The following is a 20,389-nucleotide window of genomic DNA, read 5'->3' on the forward strand; positions in this document are numbered from 1 at the left end:
TATTTATCATTCACCAAGTCACCCTTTAAAAACGATATGAAAACTGTAATATTATTATTGTTCAGCATGCATGCCACATGAACTCTTCACCAAGTCAGCGTACATTATCTATGAAGAAACTGGAATATTAATTCTTCATCAACACTAGTCACTGTTATGTAATGTTTTTAATATACCGATGCTTTTCTACTGCGTCACTGGTATCTCTATGAATTAAGATGGCTCTAGATTTGCACAAGGTTGGAGGGGTTCTACCACTCACTCAAGGTGGATGCATAAAGGCGTATTGATAAGTTAAATGGCTCTCGGGTCAAGCACCCAATTTGCGCTCAATTATTGAGCAGAGCCATTAAACCAATGGCTCCGAATAGACTTATTTTAAGTAACTATCACTATTTGTTATTTGTTCTTACAAATTATGTATAATATATGTTTTTTGACGGAAAATAAAACCAAACCAAACCAAAGGCTCCAATCTTAAATTCGGCTTTGAAAACTTACGGTAGGCCCTAATAATTACGCTCCGGAAACGTGAGGACAGAGGGCAGATGCCTCCTCCAATGTTTTTAGTTAGCAAAATCGACCCCAAAAGACTCCCTCGCTAGAAGAAAAAAAAAATCGATGTAAGCTTTCTGGTGCTCATGCAAACTTTGCATATACCTTAATTCAAAGTCAAAGTTTCATGCTCGTTCGCTACGCTCTCTTGGATACAAATAGACACAATAGTCTTTAAGGCTTTAAAAAACCAGGAGGAACCGAGAGCATTGAAATGATTGAATTATGACGAAAGTTGGAACGTTTTTTTACCGTACCACTTTTTATGAAAATATTTATTAATTACAGACTGCCAAACTACACCGTTGCCCATACAGTAAGAATTAGGCCTTTCTTTCTTACCACTTTTCATGAAAATAATTATGTTCATATCTTATTATAACTTTACTGATCATTCTGTATTCGTCAAAAAAGTTATAAGAAGATAAAAACTTTATCTATCAAGAATTTACCACATCATCAGCAGAAGAGGTAAGAAAATTATATTACAAATTTATGGGCAACAGAGGTCAGTGCTGAAAACCGAAAAAGAATGACTGAGTGACGTCATTTCTCTGCCCACAATGCATTGTTCATGAGGGCGTTCGCCATTCTTCTAAACGTACGGACGCATACCTTTACACTAAAAATGTATATCACTTTCACAACTATGTCAATCTGCGCTATGGTTATCACACATACAACTTCTGCCTTCCGTATACGCACGCAAATTTAGTAGCGCATCCACGATCTTAAAAACAAAAGGTAGTAGCACGTACGTACGTGACCTAAAATAAAACTCGTTGGAAAAGCTATACCATATACCGACCGCGATCGCTCAGCTGTTTGTTTACTATGACGATTGGCGACAAAAATATATCAATACATTTGACATTACCAATGTTTATTTCAGTTAGATCGTCATTAGTCATTAACTGGAATACTGGAAGAACTCTTTATGTTCGGATGGAGTTGTAGTTACGAAAGTAGGAGCGGTTATTTTGGTGTCTTCTTCGACTTCGTTTACTTGCACAGTGACAGTGCAGAGACAGTTGAATGTTGGTTGACTTGACGTTGTTCGAGCTGAGATTTGAGTGTGATTAATCACCAACTTGATCAAGAAAATATTAATAAAACTATACGTGCAACAGTTCAAAACCCCAAAATGGAATGATCGTTGGACGGGAATTTTCGGGCAGTTGTCCTGTTGAAAGCTAGACTACTGACTAGAGTCTAGGTCTCTCTTCTTCTTCTTTTTTTAGACACAAGTGGCTAAAAATCAGTTGCACAAGAAGAAGTGACTCTCACTTTGAAGACAAAACTTACTTCAAAAGTCAAGATGGGGAGCATGAATAAGAGTGACAGGGTAAGTTGCGACACCTACAGTGACTGACATACCAGTTGTTGTTGTTGTTGTTTGGTATTAGACCTAGATATCTAGACTATCAGCGTTTCTTCTATTTTAGAATATTTACGCCAGTGCAGACGGTCTATCTAATTAAAGGGGAAATCCCCCTGTTTAGTTTCTTGGTTTTGATAAAAACAAAAAAAGCAGAAAATTGAGAGAAACAATAATCTATCTAGTGACTAGACTCTAAGCAAGATCTGAGTGAAAATACAAAAAGTTGTACATTTTTTAAAGTTGTCATCAGTGAACAGGTGGTGCGGATAGGGTGGATTAATTTGTAAATTGGGGGGGGGGGGGGCCATTTTGAATTTGACAGTGTTCGAATGTGAGCGATAGTCTCGGATTTAAGATGATTCCAATCACGCACTGTTCCCATGAAGTAGGAGTTTGTGAATGTGTCTGTTCGTGAGTGGGTTAGTTGAAATTGCCTATTATGCCCTCTTCTACATTGTATCTCTGGTCGTTTTAGGTTGGGTGAAGTCTTGATAGTCTACGTCCAGCTGCAGCTGCCTGTACATCATTTTGTAAGGACAGGAGAGACGGGGTTGTTTGCACCTTTCTTGCAAAGATGGCCAGTCTAGCGAGGAGAGGATGTTAGTGATGCTAGTGTCTCTACCGTAGTTGTTTGTCATGAATCTTGCAGCTTGTTTCTGTACTCTTTCAATGGACTTTATGTTCTTACTTGTGGGGGATCCCAGGCTGCCGGGGCGTAGTCTAGGTGGGGTCTGACTAACATTTTATATAATTTCTCTTTCACATCTGGCTTATTGTGATAGAAATTCCTCCGTTTAAAGGTCAGCTTGAGTACTCTAGAAGCTTTACCAGTTGCAAACTCTGTTTGTTCCAGCGCACAAGAAACAACTTAAGACCTAACACTATTGCCATTAGGGGCACCGTTGAGCTGAGAACAGGCTACCAATCCGATGTCTTGCCATTCACTACCACCCTCTGGAATTGATTTGTCAGGAATGAACGAATCCATCTTTTAGTTTTGTTTCTGACGCCATACAGTAGTTTTCCAACTTGAGGAGTAGACTGGTGAGGCATAACAAGTACTGCCATATCTGTGTTAAGTTAGTTGTATAAGTTCTTGGTGAGACTCATGAGCAGTCAGTATAAGCTGTGTCTTGCATGATCTAGCTTTTCAGAATGCATGCTGGTTTTCAGCGATGATCCTATTTTAGTGAAGTGACGCATTATCTGGCTGTCAATAATATGCTCAAGTAGCTTGCAACAAGTCCCAGTTTCTGAGTGGTGAGTTTGACAGTGCTTGAGTTGGGAAACTTTTTTTTTTTTTTTTTTTTTTTTTGCGGCCGAATATTCAGGTACGAGAAATCGTACCCGAGTAGCTGTCAACCGTGCGGGTACTCGAGCATTCGACTACCCTTCACAGCCTTAATACAGGTCTATAATTTGCTGGGTGTGTGGTGCTACCCTTCTTGTAGATGGGGGTGATGCTCTCCTCCAATCCAATGGGAGGTCACCAGTGTCATGAGACTGTTGGAAGATAAATTGGAGGACAGGAGCAATTTCAATATTTCATTGGCGGCTATCTTTAAAATCTGGTTTGGTATCCGGTCCGTACCGATTGCTTTGGATGTGTTGATTTTTAACAGAAGCTTCTCGATACCTTCAGTGGTGATGTTAAAGTCAGGCATGCTTGGAACTTCACTTGGTGGCAAAGTTGGCATTGTCATACAGTGTAGCCATTTTGTTCACTGATGACAACTTCAAAAATGTATAACTTTTTGGTAAAATATCTTGCAAGCTTCTCTCCAATTTGTTCTGAAACTTCTGATTTTCTTATTTATTGATGATGGAATAGACTTGTTTCATACAATTATAAATTTATATTAGGCCTAAGCTAAGTAAATGTACATAAATCTAGGCCTAGACTTACATGTAGGTCAGTAAAGTACTACAGGTATGAACTACAGCTGTACATGTATGATCGAAAAATTCTTATGGGAAAATTTAAATTTTTGACGATTTTTTTTTGTACAGGGCAAATCAATGCAAATGGGAGGAGACCTTGCAAGATACATATACCATACTTCAAATCGACAGAGTTGCCAATTTGTGTTTAATAGATCCCACCTTCTAAAATTAATAACTTTCTTATCTTTAATCGGTTTTCACTTTTTGCTCAAACCTTCACTGACATGTTTCTCACATTTTTAAGCAACTTGAAGTTGGTCAAGAATTTAAATTTTGAAATATGAGATTTTGATACTGAGCGATAGCAATTTGCATAACAAAATTTTGTTGTTGTTTAGTTTCGATTTTTGGCACTATGCCTGGCAATGTCTCCCAGCTCAGTAATCGGTGTGTTGACTCACCACTCGGAAACTAGCACAACACTCAAATTTGTCTGTCATCTTGGTTTGAAAGTATTTTTCTAATAGATCTCAATATGTAGTTTAAACCAATAATTCCTCCAACTTTGCTTCGGCGTACCACAAGGTTTTATCTTAGGTACTCTACTGTTTTTAATTTACATCAATTACACATTCTTCTAAAAACGACATTGTTACTTTTGTGACAAGTTCACGAGCACAAATCGGCGCCTTCAACTGCACCTCGATGTTAAATGAAAGTCCTTCCCCGCGTGTGTTTTCGTTTCGGCAACAACAACAACAACAATTTTTTTGTTTGTTAGTGTCTTCAAAATAGGGGTGCGCCTTATACATAGGTGCGCCTTATACACAGAGATTTACGGTACACATGTAATGTACGTGCTGATGATATTGATAATGAGCTTCACACTGTAACATGCGATTAACATTACAGAAACGCTGAACTCTTACGAAAGTTCATGATGTTGGTTCTAAAATGCAAATGCATGCAGTGTACACAAAAAACTATTTTCAAGACTTTTTGGTACGCTTGGAATTTAGCAAACTACCTGTGCATGCGCTTTTTTACACAAATCATTGTTGATATAACTTTCTTATTTTTAATTGTTTTTTGCTCAAATTTTTGCTGACATGTTTCTTTTATTTTTCTGCTTCTATTACAACCAATATTATGTCAGGGTGGACTTGCCCTTTAAGATTACCTGTAGACCACCTGTCTATAAAGACTCCCTTCCCTTGAGTGGTCTTTATCATACAGGCTTGTATCATTTATAAGCCATCCGTTTTTACCATTTTACAGTTTGACATTTTAGTTTGTCGGGTGTTGTACAAATTTGTAGAGTTAATAACAAAACTCTTCCTCCCAGCTCAGAGTGCCAATTTAATGGGATTTTTTAAACGTGGAAGACGGCCTGTAAATCAAAATTATGTTGTGTATAGTGTACACAAGATACATTAAATACATGTACAGTAAGATCCCCTACCCCTGGTGATACATGTAGGACATTGTGCCACTGATCTTACATGTACATTTTGTAACTAACGACTCTATTTGGTAAAATTTACAAGTTTGATACACCAGATTTCTTTGATTTTGTTCAATGATAATATGATATGATCAGGTATGGGAACAATTCTACGCTGCCATAAGTTTTTTTAGTCCTTGTGTACAAAATACAGGCTCATGAATTTCCTCATGAACTGTACACAGTACATGTGTACACACGTACGTGTAACTGTAGGCACGAATACTTGTTTACACTAATTTAGGTGGGGATTACATTCATAGTTGTCATTGGGAGTCTGGGACTGTGAGATTTCCTAATAACTTCTTAAATGAGAAATTTTTATTTTGATGAAGGCTTACTGTAAAACTGCAAACTGTCACATGCATTTTAATAATTGTGATGATTTCAAGAGTGGTCCGGCCAGGCTAGAGTGACACTTTCATGCTGTGAAATATTTGAATCACATCTGACTTAGCAGTCAGCACTTAATTTTTACTTTTGCAAATTGCAAATTTGTCTTGCTGTGAAACTGAAAACAGCTTTTAACAACTGATGAAAGTTTTGTGTTGTGAAATTTTGTGGTTTTACAGTATTAGAAAAAAACCTGCACAAAATGGTCAACCTTAACTCTTGATACATGTACATGTACATGTACAATATGAACATTTTCCAATAAATTTAAATGTACAATTACACTGTAGGAACAACAATTTCGAACTATTCTCTACTGCTTCCTGAGTATACAATGTACACTGTAGCTTACTTCTTGAACAATTTTTGTGCGTAATACCGTTATGATCGGTATCTGTGTTTATGCCAGTGAGGATAGCATGACTCATTGATGTTTTTGAAAATTATGAATAGGCCTACTTGTACAAGCCCAAGCCAAAATAGCCATCTTGTCCCGTGTGTTTCAGAAGTGGGTTGTAAAAGTAGCATGTCCTTGAGCTATTCTCAAATCTGATTGTTTCATTTGTTTGCTTTCTTTGGAGCGATACTGTCTCACAAGAGTGAGGATGTGTCTGCAAAATTGTGCGTTCAGATACAATGTACATGTAGATCTATTTGTACACAGAAGTGAAGGCCTTGTAAACCTCCCAATACAACACACATAAGGTACATAACATGTACAATGTAAATGTACAATTGTACATAGCATTTACATCTACTGTACATGTAATGATATCCACTTGCTGGAGTAATTTTGTGAAACTTTTTTTCTCAAATTTCTTTTGATTATACAGTGTAGACGCTCAATAGTTAATACAGTATACACAATCACATGTACGTGTACACTGTGTAAAGCTAACATGTACATGTACATTGTATGTGTTTTTGGAAAGTTTATATTATATTCAAAACCATATTTCCCAATTCTTTTAATATTGATTTTTCATTTCATATTTTTAAAATATAATTAAGTATTTCTTTTGTACATGTATGTACAATGTACAGTGTACAAATAGGATTACTAGAAATACATGAACATGTTCTCTGAAGCAAATCTCTTACAATGTACGTGATTAGACGATAAGGGAATTAAACAAGAAGGATACATGTATGTATCAAGTACATGTACATGTGGATTTGACCATGCCCAAGTGAGTCTAGCAGGTGATTGTTACCATGCCAACAAGCCTTCTTCTTTTGCTCTCAGCTATCCTGACCTCAGAGCGAAGCTGCTTCCCTTCCCCTCTAATTGTTGTGTTGCATAATCCAAATGTACAGCATTAATGTTTGAAAATATCAAATCAGTTGTTAGAATGTCGCACAAGGACACTTTTAATCTCCAATTACCTCGTACTTGGAGAGGGAGATGAATTTTGAGGTTTTCTTTTAAATCTCATCTGAACAGGCGCAGGGCTAGGGTACAATGAACTGCACAAAAGCTTTTGTCATTGAAGCCTGATTTGCATACATATACATGTACATGTACATGTACATGTTAAGTATAAAAACTTCCTTACGCTGAACCGCTACTAAAGAGTCTCGGCTATTAAACTGTCAAATACTGTATTGCACTGAAACCACCAAATGAAATAATTAAAATGTCAAATCAACAAAGAAGAGTTATTCTAACTCATAAATATTGCAGTTAGTTGTCAAATCATGTGGTTTGATATACACACTGAGTGATTTCAAGTTTGGTGTTAGTGTTAGTGTTTAGAGCAGTCAAGAGCTCTTAAATCGAGCGGAGAATTTGCTGATGAAATTAAGAGCCTGATACCGATATCAAAATCGATAGTTTAACACCAGCCGTGACGTCACCACATACTTGATTTTACGACGATGATTTAAAAATAGTACATCAAAACTAAAGATATCAAGAAAAGTACAGAATAAATTTACACCTATTTCTCTGGTCTTAGAAAATAACTAATTTTACACAAAAGAATATAGGAATTACGTGTTTCACATATTTTTATTTGATCGTCAGACAATAAATTGGCGTCGTTCGTGCGTTGAATGTGTGCGGGTACAACACTAACACCGAACTGAAAATCAACATTTGCTTAATCCCTAGGGGCTAGTGTTAGTGAATAGGACATTTGTACATAAAATATTAACACCAGCCACAAAGGTCGATTCAGCAGACGACAATTTTGCAAAATCGATTACACTAGCACCGGAAGTTGACGATATTCAGAGGTCAAAGCCTTAACACCAGCTGATTTACATTTCGGTGTTTAGGCTGGTGTTAGTGTTTATTAAACACCAGCCTTAAACACCCAACTTGAAATCACTCACTGTACATGTTCATGTACACTGTATGTGAAATCTGCATGAAAATGAAGTGCCATTGTTTGTGTTCTTTTATTAATCTGAAAGTATTACAATATTTTCATATTTTCCCTCATTGCGCAAGACCGAGTCCGATACTTTCATACATGATAAATGAAAGTATATAAAAACTTTCTTCCATAATTATGTATCTTTTCAAAATTTTATGTCCCACGGTTATATCGGGAAAAAAATTGAAATGCCCCTCGTGTACTTCTGGCTCTGAACAGACTGTATGATCATACTGAAAATATTAATTATATGTTGAATGTACATCTATGCATTTTTTCTTCTTTTCTATTTGTCCCCCCCCCCCCCACCACCCTTCTCATTTCTCTATGTACATGTATCTCATTCTAATTCTATCCCTCTGCGCCTCAGAATAGTTTACTAGATCAATGGTGCATAATAAATGCTGTATTATTATTATTATTATCTTTCTACTTTAGAAATACACATGTAGCAATGACTGCTCCTACAGTACATGTACATGTACATGTATACTGTACATATATTTACTTTGGTCGATTCTCTGACTAAAGATCTGAAGACCTAAAGACCTCATATTTGTTATTTTACAATTCAAATCACTTGAGAAAATGAAAACAAGATTTTAGCTGCTTTGACTTTCACATGTTTAGTAATGATATTGCAGTGTATTCCAAATCATATACATGTACATGTACAGTAGTTGTCAGATTGTGCATTATGCTTTAGGTTGTAGTCATTTTCCCCCCTGACTGCAGGCCATTGTTTTAATCTAAGATGAAGTGCTTTCTTGGTTTTCTTTTTCTTTTAATCTTTTTTTTTCTTCTCTCCCTCTGTTTCTCCACATGCAGGTAACCCTTCGGATTATACATCCCATGAATGGGAATAACAAAGAATTCAATTTTGTGCCTGAAGACACTGCATCAGATGTATCACAGTATGTCTTTGATAACTGGCCAGAAGGTAATACTCTTCTTCTACTGGTCATCTTTCACATAACTAGAGGCCAGGTTTAATCCTTTACCAATAAAGAGGGTAAAATTAGTCCACTTGTTATAGACTAAGTTCATCCTGAAGCTGAAGCTGAAGCTGTTTATACCAAGTTTTTCTCAAGAAAAGAATACCTAAATGAAAAATATACAAAATTTATGTAATCTTGCAAGTACAGGTTGTACCAGTAGTTGTAAGTTGTATTTCTCCCCACATTTAACTTTTTATGCTTTAGAGTGAAAAATATGAAAGTCATTGAAATGATTTTTTGATTTAAAACTGCTTACCGGTATTAGAAAGCACACTAAAAGATTTTCTTTATTTTCATTTGAGATTTTGTTTGTTAAGGATATATTTTCTCATTGCCCCTGAAATGCTGTAATGATAGATGTGTATTCAGTATTTTGCTGGTTACGTATTTTGCTGGTTACGGACTCTGACCTAACATGTACTGGTACTGACTTGCACTGAAACTCTTCGGACAGACTTGACAGATTTAGCAGCGATTATGAATCTGATACAGATACTGTACATACAGTGTATGTACATGTAGCCACCCTATTAAAGCAGTATGATGAACACATTATATGGATAACATAAATTGTTCTACTAGTTATGCAGGTACATGTATGGCTGCCTTTGTTATCATTGTAATTTTTATAGTGTAATCAATCTTGCTGTTGTTAGCTCATGGAATAAGGGCAATTGTCTTTTAGGAGAAGTATGATACATGTAAAAGTTAATACCTTTTTGACTCTCAGCAGACAATTTGCTTGAAATCTTAAAGCCTAAAGAAAAATTGTTTTAAAAATCCTGACATACAGTAACATGTATAATAAATGTGTGGTAGGCTTGTTAGCATACATGTACAATGTACTTGTACAGGGGGATTTTAAATTGAAATAATGATTATAACTGTTCGTGGATGTTATTTTTAGAAATAATTTAACATTTTTAGTGTTTTATGGATTTTGTGTATGAATCAACAAATATTGTTTAAGATTGTTTAAGTTGAACTTCAGAGGGTATACAATGTACATGTACACTGTTTGCCAGCAGACCTTTTCTTGTTTTTCATTCAAATCTTCCTTTTATATGTACTGTACTCTATGTACATGTACATGTGTAGGTGCAAATGAATGGTAACTGCAAATAATCTGATACCAGTGAAAATATTAAAAAACACTATGATTACATTGTTTCGATAATGTAAAAAATGTAACTTCAGTGTACCAGTGAGTAATATTAATGTTGTATTATGCACAAAAATTTTTTTTTTAATAAAATGGAGGCTACATTCAGAATAGAAATACAATTCTTTTCATTCTCTTTACAGATTGGGAGAATAACAGAGTAAGGTCTGCCCATATACTTCGATTGATATATCAAGGAAGATTTATTCATGGAAATGTTTCATTAGGAGGTGAGTGATTAACGTTGATCAGATGAAATTTTATTTTCACTTTCAGGGTGAATTCTGTATTATTTGATCAAAAAAATATAGATTATCCAACCCCAAAACTATTTTTTTTTCAAACAGACAAAGAAAGTAACGATACCAACAAAAAAAAAGACCAGAGAAGAAGTACTTGTTTGTCTGAAGAAGAAAAGAAATGTACTTGTATATCACATATTGATATATTTTATGTATTCTTCCTTCTTTTAACTTAATAGTCAGTACTCATGTTGAAGAATGAGAATAATTTTAACTACATGATAATAGCATTTGAAGTTGAACTATAGAATGATGACATGGGAGGATTCTGAGCCCTCTTTGACTGAGCCGTTGTAAAACCGCACATGTGTGCTAAATTGAAAATAGATAGGCTGGTGTCAGGTGAGGTGAGCATCCCATAAAATGATTGGTGTAAAGGCTCATTAGGCCTGTCCTCATCAGCTCGAGATTGCCAATTAACCCGCTATTTTAACTATTCCGACTGCAAATTATCCAGCTAATTTGCGTCTTCATCAGCCCGCAGTTGCAATTAGCAGGATATTTAGTCGAGGTAATCATCCCAAGATATCTTGGGCTAGTTTGCAAAATATCCCGCTATTTTTCTGGTGCATCCTCACCAGCCCGAATAGTTGCACCATGCGTGAGCGCTGAGCAAAATATCTCGAACTCAAGTTTTGAGGTCGAGTCTCGAGCTGATGAAGATGCGATTTGTAACTTCGGGCTTATTTCCCAAATCAGAAATAGCGGGCTATTTGGCAATCTCGAGCTGATGTAGACAGGCCTAGAGTGTCTACTCCTATTAGGTGGTTGCCATGTTTTAATGGGTCATCACACTGTTATTATCTTAGCCATCGTTGACTCTCTATGGCTTGTGAAGCAATCCCTCTCCATACCTGAAAACACACACAGTTGCATTATTGATTGAAGCACTAGCTGTTAAGCAGTCTCTAATCTCAGGCCCTTAGGATTAATCAGAGCCCTGTTTTATGAACAAGTTACAATAAATGGTCATAAGTTACTGAAATGACTGCATTTAATTGGCTGCGATTACATCTATCATTGAACTGTAACACTTTATACTGATAACAAGTTTTATTAAAAGTGCCCTCATGTCTACACTTACTGTACATAGTGTGTTTTGAATTTGTGTTTCTATACATGTACATGTACATACAAATAGTTACTGATTGATTTACTAAATCTAATTCCATTTCTATTTTCCCAATGCTACATGTACAGGTATCTCTTTCTTTCTAGTATCAATACATACACAGTGTACATGTTCATGTGTAGCTTAATCTGGAAATTACTGATTTAGATTCAATGAAAATAGAAGAAATGATAGTGACAAATAATATACAACTACCCGGTAATCACATTTACTGATTAGAAGATTGATAATATAGGACATGTTCCTGAAAAATATTATTATTATTATGTTTATTATAAATAAAATACTTTCCTGGACTTCCCTAGCCTTCTGATTTTTTAGAGGATATTACAAAAAAAGAAACTTAAAGGTTTTATGTATAGAGTATTGTTGTAATTTTTCCCTTTTCTCAATTTTTAATTTCTTAATTTGTTTTTTAATTCATCCATTCCTTTTTTTCCTTCTTCTTCCTGTAGCTTTACAGTTACCTCTTGGTAAGACAACAGCAATGCATATAATGGCAAGAGAAACTCTACCAGAACCCAACTCACAAGGTTTGTAAACTTCTTGTGCTTCTATGCACTTTTCAAACCTGATCATGCTAAGGCCATTTTAAAAAATAGACATGTTTAGCGTCCCCGCCCGCTTCCTTTTGGGGGCTGCCTCCTATTTATTTATTTTTGTTGTTGAAATTTTTGATTTTTTTTTTTTAAAGGCACACTGTCCTACTTGAAGCTATATGCTCCCTCTATATAGAAAACTTCCCCAATCGGTGCCTGTTGGTCCTCTATGATCCTCTTTTACATATGTTAAATGAGAGTTGAGTTAATGAGATAGCCACCTGTCACAGTGACCTCGCTGGCTTGCTGGGTGGTCTAATCCCTTCTGGCTGAAGTAGTATAGCCTGCCTTGAAATGCAAAAAAAACATGAAAAACACTGCTAAAATGGATCTATTTCTGATTTTAACAAATAAGAAATAAAAAGAGTCAACGGCCATCTTGAAAAATAGCTTGACTGTCGGGGAATATGTATCGAGCGGCCATTTCGGGTGGCCATTTTGAAAGGAAAAAAAAGGGCCTCCTTCCTATTTTTCAAAAAAAATGGACGCTAAACATGTATTTTTTTAATTTGGCCCTAATAGGAAGATAACATTATCAGTTTTGATAGCACAAGTAGTGTGTTGTGGCACTTTATCTCTGAATAGACCTGTGTACATCTTGTTCTAGTGGTTATAAACCACTTATCATATGCAAGATACTAAATACAATGAAAGATTGGTTCACGTCTATTTTAGGCATTTCAGCTGGGAAGGTACTGCTATGTATTGTCATATCAAGCATAGAGTATTTTGTACAAAATAATAGTTTATGGAATTATGGGTGTTTATGTGTGTGCTCCACACAGGTTCTCAGGACTTATTTTCAATGTTTGAAGCTGTAGTTAATTAATTAATGTACCATGTACCAAAACTTGCCAAATATACATATGCGTACTTTGTATTCGTAATTACCGGTACTACATGTAGTTTACTAAATGTACATGTACATTGGCAATTATTGGAGCTTGCAGGATGCTAAGGGCTGACATTTTTATTGAGTCAATAATTTTCTCAATATCATTTTCAAAGCCAGTTAGGCACAAATAGTAGAGAGTTATCAAGTTTATAATTCTCTAAAGTATAACTTTGATCTACACCTGTACATGTAGTATGCTTTCATAGGAAAACAGGTTGGTATAAAGGTACATTGATGTCAAGAAACCTAATTCTTACAATGTAGCCTGTCAAACAAGTCTCACCTTTGAAATCAGTCTAGACTTGTTTCTATGCTTGAATATTCGTTACTATAGCACTCACACCTTATGTATACCGGTAGTGCATAATTGATATCCTGTTTATACCGATTTGCCAGAACATTTAAGGTGCCATTTTTCCTTCAAATGTCACGCGAGTCAAGCTGGAATGGCTGATTATATATACATTTACTTCAATCACCACCTGCCTAAATCGTCAGCTTGGCTCTAGAAGAGACGTGTAGTGGTGCATTGATGAATACGTACATGTACACTGGTGTGTTAAGAATGTGTGCTTTCATAAAGTACACAGAGCTGTTTGTGGAATTCCTTGGTTTGGTTCATTAATTTTTTTGTTAAAATAATAATAATGATAATAAATATTCAAATATACAATGCACATACATGTAACATACATGTAGCAACCTAAGGAGAATCATCAAGGTGCATACAAATTCCTATTCACACTAGCATTTATTTTGCTAAAAATACACATATACAGTGTACATGTACTGTACATGTAATTTAGATCTAAAAATAGAAATATTTAGCATGTCACTATTTTTCTTGATACATGTACACCTATATGGAACCAAATAGAGTGCTTTCATCAAGTCTCATTTCAAATTTTCAATCATTAGCTATTTGTATCACCAGCTTTCACCTTCACCTTTAAAATGATAGAAATTCATAAATTGGCACCCACAGCCATGTATAAGTGTTCCAAAGTCTAGTCTGCGCATATACTGCTATACCAAAACATGAGGGTGGTGCACGTGCAAACATTGATGTTGTGTAACACCGTCATTTTAGACATTGTACCGAAATACAGCAGATAATTTTAGATATGACTGCTTATAGGCAAAATCCAGTTGTTCCAGACATGGACTTTCAAGTAATTGCATGTGGATTTGTTTGCATTGCTGGACAAAATATCACAGTACTGCTGAGACTGATGCCTCCCTGAGTTCCATGACATAATGAGAAAGATATTAATTTTTGCAGATTTTTGCTATCCAATAAATGTGTGGTACTCCTAATGCTTAAAATCTCACTTAATAACATGATCACAAACACCATCAAAAAATGACTTCCAGGATTCTCAGTGTCATAGATCTGTTATATATGTACACTGTACATGTACATGTATATTTTATTTTATTGTGTTTATTATCCAAACTTGCGAAACATCAACAATCTCTAATGCTAATAAGTAGGTTTTGAGGTTGTGCAATGGTGGTGATCCATGTACAGCTCCTATTTATCTTGGTGCAACATGGATGGCATGCACTACACCACACATTGTGTTTGTGATAAAAGTAACTGGATGTCAATGTGAACATTCTTAGAGGAAACAAACTTGAATGATAATCCCTTTACAGTGTATGTGGAGAAAGTACTGAATACCAGTTGAAAATAAAGAGGTAATTTAAACCTCAGTCATATCCCAGAGGTGCATTTTCACCGTCTACTGACTCAAATAAACCCATTTCCAATTGCTCCTCATCGCTGAAGACGGAACTCTTATACCTTTGATGCTAATGTATAAGGGGCTTGTAGAATGCAAATTTTCAAGCTGTACATGTACATGTACATGTGTGGAAGTTCATGTAGTTTATTCATTTCACAGTACATTTACAGTGTAGGTATAATTTAACAATAGTTTTAATAACAAATCTAAGGATGCAAATACATTTACATTTATGCTGACTGAAAACAAAATCTCTGAACATATAAATCTGACTCCCCCCCCCTCCCCCTTTTTCCAGATCTCTTTGTTTTTGTCCTTAATGTTTCTTAATGCAAGTTGAACCCTACCGAGATATAAAATCTTAAGTTTTGTAATCTCAATCTCTTTGGTTTGATCATTCTGTAGGGTGTTGCTACTAACCGAAAGTAACATGGTTGAATGCAAAACGTAATATTTGATATTTTGTATATACATGTATATGTTTATACAAGTGTATCTTTGGTTCTGTAAAATGCAAACTCATCCATGCATACAAGGTACCTAACTTTGACTCTCTCTATCTCTTTGTTTCAATTCTCCACAGGACAAAGGAACCGAGGGAAGACAGAGGAGAGTAATTGTTGTGTGATTCTCTGAGAGAAGCTACGTTCTTTATGCGCAAACCGTGATATAGAGCTCACACAAACTGAAACTTTTTATGAAGAGCCCGATACCATCCATTTATAGCAGGACCTTGTTCTCATGCTCGATTCAAGTCGATTTCGAAACGTTGAACATCATTCCTACATGCCCAACAGGAAACGTCATTCATGTATCTCTCTCTACGTGGTGTCTTGTGCTTGGCCGGTTCACTTACGTGTAGTTTTATATTTCGATTCGTATGCAAGGGTTGTTACCCTCTGGAAATTTCTCAAGTCGTATTCAGACATTGATTCGGTAGACAGACATGCTTTGTGAACTCTTAATGTGTTATGATTGAATATTTATTCATGCTGTCTTTTTGGAGCCTGAAGAGCATTAACTCATGTACTTTAACACAGAATTGATGCCCTTTTGTCTCCAAACGGATGACGTGTATACATGTACATGTAATGTTTTGTTCCATGATTTGAGTTCTATAATTCTGTAAATTTTGCTGTACAACCTCAGAATTACCAGATTTGTTTGTATTTTTAGTGATTGCACTAACCTATCCTTGTAAACAAACAAAAAAAATGAAAATGATGCATATGAGGAAGGGTCGAGGGAATACTACATTATGTTACTGTAGCCTACAATCCATGTATATATATTTCAACTTGTAATCATTTAATTTCTCTGTAGCTTCATCAAAACTAATTTCTAACCCTTTGCATGTAAAATCGAGTATCCTGTATATAACGTAATGTAATGTTAGGAAGTTTGGCTCACAATAGAAATATGGAATATCTCACAGGCAATTAATTTACATCCAAGAAAGTAGAGGAAATGCACTGCTAATCAGACACAGAAAATTAAACTACAAATTCCTACTGGAATTGTACAATTCCCCCTGTGCATTGACAAACTTACTGGTACTAGAAAGTTACTTCCTGCTATTTCGTTCTACATGAATGTTTGAAGGAATTGTGATATTTTGTCAAAAGGAGATTTTGTAATGAATTTGTTACACTTTGCTTGACATTTCTATTTTGGGATTTTTTTTCTTCAAATTCATTTTTTTATCAAACATCAAATCTTAATTTGGATCTTCAGTTTTTACTGACCTTGCTGCCTGCTAAGTACTGATTGTTATTTTCTCATTTTCTATATTGAGGACCGGTAGTACTTTTAAAACAAACCCACTATTATGACACTATCTCATAGCAAAGGTTTAAAGAAAACTAATCAGATTGTTGCTCATAATAACAGTTTGTGGTCCTGGATATTACCAGAGAAAATTGCAGTGTCCATGAAAACTACATCCTCTGGCACATTAGCAATACAAGTCATGTATTTCCATTTCAGAGGTGATAGTCACACAAGAAAATTACAATTTCCATGAGAGTTGTTTGTATCCTGTAGTGTGGGAGGAGTTTGTCCATTTTGTATGCTCAGAGCAAATGCAAAGAATACATCTTTTAAATGTTCTGGTCATCATATTTTAAATGATTTAAAGTAAAATTGGTTCAAATTGGTGTGGGCAGCAAGTCCTTCTTAGACAATTTTCATTATTACGAGGTCCAAGTTTTACGTCCCTTTTTTCTTTGAAAATATAAGTAGAAAAGTGATTCAAAATGATGACACAGGCAGTAAGGTAACAAAGAAACAGACACTGTTAAAAACACCCCTCCCCAAGTGAAATTTGTTGATAATAATTGCAAGTTTTACACTTCAATTTTCTCACATTTCCTAAAGGGACACAGAAAGCAAAGTATAGCATAAATGTAAATGTAATGTATATTTCTTCTTGAACAAGCTTAAAGGTAATACAAAGTTTTGGGAATTTTGAAAATTGGGTGGATAGTGATTATTTACAATTTTTATACATTTGGATGTCCCTGTGGATGTATTATATTTCAGATAGCGCCTACGGCCGTATACAATGGTAGCTGCGACCATGAAAATCTCAGAATATGTAGTTATGATGTATAATTTCTAAACGGGAATAGCTAATCGGTCGATTTTAGTCAAGAAACATTGTTTTATAGCTTAATAATATTTTGACCTTAAGAGGGAGCTATACAACATAAAGAGTTTATCATAAATAGTTTCATAACTTACAGACTCGATTTCAACCGCGACAACGATCACCGAATATTGTAGGATCGCATGCTTTCAATTTGTTCATTTGAACCAAATTCATGACCCCATACCAAAACTTTGTAATACCTTTAAGGATGAAAACCCCTTTTAAACTTGTTGCTTCCCTCCAATACATGTACTTTAGAATATATGACATGCACAGTCTTGACCATTGAAGCGTGACTTTCAAAAATGCATAAGAATCCCTTTAAATGTCAGTTGCTATTGCTCATATGATGCATCATTCATTTCAGCAGGAAATCAATGATATTTGTTGACTGGAATTGGATCAAAGCCATTATTCTAGTCTGATAACTATCAATATGAGTTAATTGGATGAATGAAGGAGATTGGCAAGTCTGGAACACTCACACTACAATGTAACTGCAGTAAAAATCAACTTTTCAATTTGTGTTGGCACATTCACTCATCCTAAACACACAATGGTTAAAATATGCTCAGTCGTTAAACAATAAACAAAATACTTCAGGGATATGAAGCTCAAATTGCTTAAATTATCAACATAATGTAATTACGAAATAATAGTTGCTTTGTTCCAACCATTTATAATTCCCCAAAGTTAATTATTTGTTAACATTAATTTGATTTAAATAAGCATTTTGAATATTGATGATCTAAATTTGTATGCATACAATGGTACAATTTATTTCTACCTTAATACTACAATTATATCCTATTTTAAAAGACATTTTAAAAATTATTTTGCCTGTAATCACTCTGTGTAGGATGTAATGTGACCTGTGCAGAATTACAAGACTGTTCTTGTGAAGACGTTTCCATGGCTACGTAACATTTTGCAACATTTAATTGTTAATAACATACCATTGAAATTTCCCCTCTGCTTATGAATTTTATGAAACGTGTAATTACCTTATGTAACAGTAACTGTGATTATTTTATATAATTTCTCCTTTTTTAAATATTCATTTGGCCAATCAAGAAAACAGTGAATACAAAACAAGAGAAACATTCAAAGTGAGCCACATGGATGCTGGGAAAAGAAAAAGATGAACTAATTAACTATAAAAACACTTCTCTTGCAATCTATATGACTTGACATAATTGACTAGCACAAAAATTTAATGAAATAATATTTGTTATTACTTTTGATTGATGTGAGTCCTTATGTGGTAATTTACTGGAAATGTTTCATTTTGATTACGTTTTTAATAATCTTTAACAGGATAGTCAGGGTACAAAAGTGATGTGTCTTTGGAAGCGAATGATTTTACATTACAATTACATGTATCTTGTCTTGTGAAATGAACTTGGTCGTGAAATGATGATGTTAAAATAGATGCAACTTGTTATACCAAATGGGTACAGATGATGGACAGCTTTTATTATCTTGAATTCTCTTTCCTTGTGGAAAAGAGCACACGGCCTTACAGACTCCATAAAGAACAAAGGTCTTATTCTATCCTGTCTGCACGTGATGTGTCAAGCATTATGATACTATTCACAAGTAAATATGATGTACACTGCCAAGTGCTAACAACCTCTAGTGAATGAAGGAGTATTTCTTTTTGAAAATGAGTGATTCAAAAATGTGTTACCTAGTATAATGGAAACAATGATTTTATTTTGTAATTTTTGTTTGTACATTTGGCAAACTTGAGACGGTGTGTGTAAATTAAAAATGACTAGACTTTGTATAAAACATGTACATGATTTTAGATAACAATTGATAAAAAATGATTTTAATAAATGCAATTTATATATGTGAGCGTGAAGTTGTCTATATAAAATGTATACTAAACACAGATAGATATATTTAATTAGAACTAGATAGAACACAGTACAGTATGTATATTCAATGTATACTACACATACAGTTTATACAGATCATTTAGAAATATTTCTAAATATTTCAGGTATTTTGAATAATGCGTATATATATATATATATATAGTTTGAGAGATAAAAACAAGAAACTCAACATCTTCTTTTTCCCCCCTCCCTATCATTTGTTGTTTTCCTGAAACTGTTATATGAGATTTCTCATAAAATTATATATATATATGTGTGTAATAAACCAGATTGCATGAATAAGATTGCAAAATAACATCCATACTATGTTTATAATGAATGATTTGAAAATTATATCATTTTTCATAGATGTTGTCTGGATACAGTAGGCATCTATACTCATGTAAAAATTTATTTCTTATTTGCTTAAATACCAAGTTTTGTCTTATTTGCTATATTCCTTTATTTTTGATTGGATGATGCATATTAAACCATCTCATAGAAGTGATCATTTTTTTATTAGAAAAAGAGAGACAACATTGTACATTTACCACATGACATAGCACAACGTACTATGTCTTTGTTATACAGTGTGTTTGTAAAAATCACTCGATGTACAACATACATAATACATAGATGTACATAACACACCTTTTTTTTCTCCATTCAGTTGTTCAATGTGGAAAAAAAGAAATCTCACACTTGTGCCTATTCCCCTCAGACTAACATACACACTGAAAAAGTAGCATTTATTATTGTAAACTGGTGATAGGGTAGATTGAACAAAATCATTATTGGGAGAAAGCCATAAGGTCGTTATCTTGACGCAGAGATAATGTCTTTCTAGCTTTCAATGGAAAAACTGTTGCTTTTCTTGACTGTCCCATATAAAAAATTGTATAAAAAAACAAGTGTTTTTACC

The 20,389-nt window shown here is 34.7% G+C and overlaps 1 protein-coding gene across 1 annotated transcript; it reads left to right on the plus strand.

Moving 5' to 3' along the window:
• The first annotated feature begins 1,281 nt into the window (after positions 1-1,281).
• Positions 1,282-16,243, plus strand: LOC753416 (ubiquitin-like protein 3). The gene is made up of 5 exons (XM_001177227.3): positions 1,282-1,900; positions 8,927-9,038; positions 10,402-10,488; positions 12,148-12,225; positions 15,518-16,243. Exons 1-5 carry the CDS (start codon positions 1,874-1,876, stop codon positions 15,568-15,570), a joined length of 357 nt encoding a protein of 118 aa, XP_001177227.1. The 5' UTR covers positions 1,282-1,873; the 3' UTR covers positions 15,571-16,243.
• Positions 16,244-20,389: the final 4,146 nt, after the last annotated feature.

The sequence above is a fragment of the Strongylocentrotus purpuratus genome, unplaced genomic scaffold (assembly GCF_000002235.5).
Source record: "Strongylocentrotus purpuratus isolate Spur 01 unplaced genomic scaffold, Spur_5.0 spur5_scaffold_11, whole genome shotgun sequence".
Taxonomy (NCBI): domain Eukaryota; kingdom Metazoa; phylum Echinodermata; class Echinoidea; order Camarodonta; family Strongylocentrotidae; genus Strongylocentrotus; species Strongylocentrotus purpuratus.